The sequence below is a fragment of a genome, unplaced genomic scaffold (genome assembly GCF_019419815.1).
Source record: "Pyrus x bretschneideri cultivar Hongxiangsu unplaced genomic scaffold, Pyrus_bretschneideri_v1 Contig39, whole genome shotgun sequence".
Taxonomy (NCBI): Eukaryota; Viridiplantae; Streptophyta; class Magnoliopsida; order Rosales; family Rosaceae; genus Pyrus; species Pyrus x bretschneideri.
The window spans coordinates 763,967-765,498 of record NW_025999712.1 but is presented as its reverse complement, the minus strand read 5'-3'; the positions used below and the strand labels follow the sequence as shown (position 1 = coordinate 765,498).

Here is a 1,532-nt window from a genome sequence, read left to right as displayed (position 1 = left end):
ACACTATTAGCACCACGCCCACCTCCACCGCAACAACCACCACCATTGATGTCAACGCCCCCACTCCTACTACTATGTCCATCTATTATTGCATACAATTATATCACTTTTACATTAAATTTTATCAAACGCTTTTGTGCTGCTTTTCATACTCACATCACTCTTAAAATTCAGTTAACCAAACGCTTATCAATTTTATTTTACAACTAATTATTCTTAAAACACAGCTGAGGCAATTTTTAAAAACCTTTGGATGCTATTATATCACCTACCCGGGGAATATAATATCAGATTTCTTCGGCCATTTTTCTCATACCAGCCTTTCGTTGATTTCTTACAATTAAACATTGACCTACTGTACTTCCCAACTTGCCTTGGCTTATAAGCACTATCTTCCCCCATTCTCAAACTTTATTTTCTTTCTCCTTCTCCTTCTCCTTCTCCTTTCTTTGTTCCCAACTTCATCCAGACAGTACTTGAATATATGTCCACAAACAGGTACTTATAAGTATTCTTTTTATTTTTGTTGTTTCTTTTTACTTTTCAAATCCTTAAATGAATTTCGCCTAACTAATTTTCTTGTTGTTTTATAGGGAGATCACAACATTGGATGAGACAGGAAAGAAGATCAGGAGAGAAAGTGATGCATCTGTTGATGATCAAATGGGGATCATGAGCACTACTCGAATTTCGTCATCATCGTCATCATCGTTTGGTGTTCCTCATCAAGGGATGATGATGATGAGTACAACAACTTTGAACACAATCACACCTTGTGCTGCATGTAAGCTCTTGAGAAGAAGATGTACTGAAGAGTGCCCTTTCTCTCCCTACTTCTCCCCGCATGAACCCCAGAAGTTTTCAGCCGTCCACAAAGTCTTTGGTGCAAGCAATGTTTCCAAGATGCTAATGGTACTATTAAATTTCTTAGGAACAAGCATTCTAATCTTACTATGCATTACTTATTTTTGTTTTATTTTTTTATGTATTTATAGGAGGTGGCTGAGAATCAAAGAGCTGATGCAGCCAATAGTTTAGTTTATGAGGCAACTCTGAGGCTGAGAGACCCAGTGTCTGGGTGCATGGGTGTAATTTTAGCCTTGCACCAACAAGTTCAATCTCTACAAGCTGAACTCAATGCAGTAAGGACTGAAATATTGAGATACAAATACAAAGAGGCCACTAGTCGCAGTGTCGTTTCTCCTAGGGGTATTATTCACCATTCTGCTTTGGTTTCTAATTCTGGGATGGTGTCCATTGCTGCGCAACCACAAGCGATTTCACCACCGCTGCCCCCGCCACTGCCACCAGCATCAGCTCCGTCTTCAGTTGTCTTTTCTTCGTCATCTTCATCTTCAGCTTCTACTGTATACAATCCCATGTCAAGCGAAAATATTCCATATTTCGATTGAAGCAATATATAGTGTTACTGCTAATCAATTAGCCCCTTTCTGTCTGTTTGATTTCTATTGCTTTGTAGGAATTATCATGTTTAATAGATCAGTAGAAATTTTGCTTTATCCCTTTCTTTA

At 38.4% G+C, this 1,532-nt stretch overlaps 1 protein-coding gene across 1 annotated transcript; it reads left to right on the top strand.

Annotated features, from left to right (window-relative positions):
* Positions 1–338: 338 nt before the first annotated feature.
* On the top strand, positions 339–1,532 carry LOC103958950 (LOB domain-containing protein 15-like). The gene is made up of 3 exons (XM_009371272.3): positions 339–498; positions 594–912; positions 996–1,532. The coding sequence occupies exons 1-3, from the start codon at positions 485–487 to the stop codon at positions 1,410–1,412; spliced, it is 750 nt and encodes a 249-aa protein (XP_009369547.2). The 5' UTR covers positions 339–484; the 3' UTR covers positions 1,413–1,532.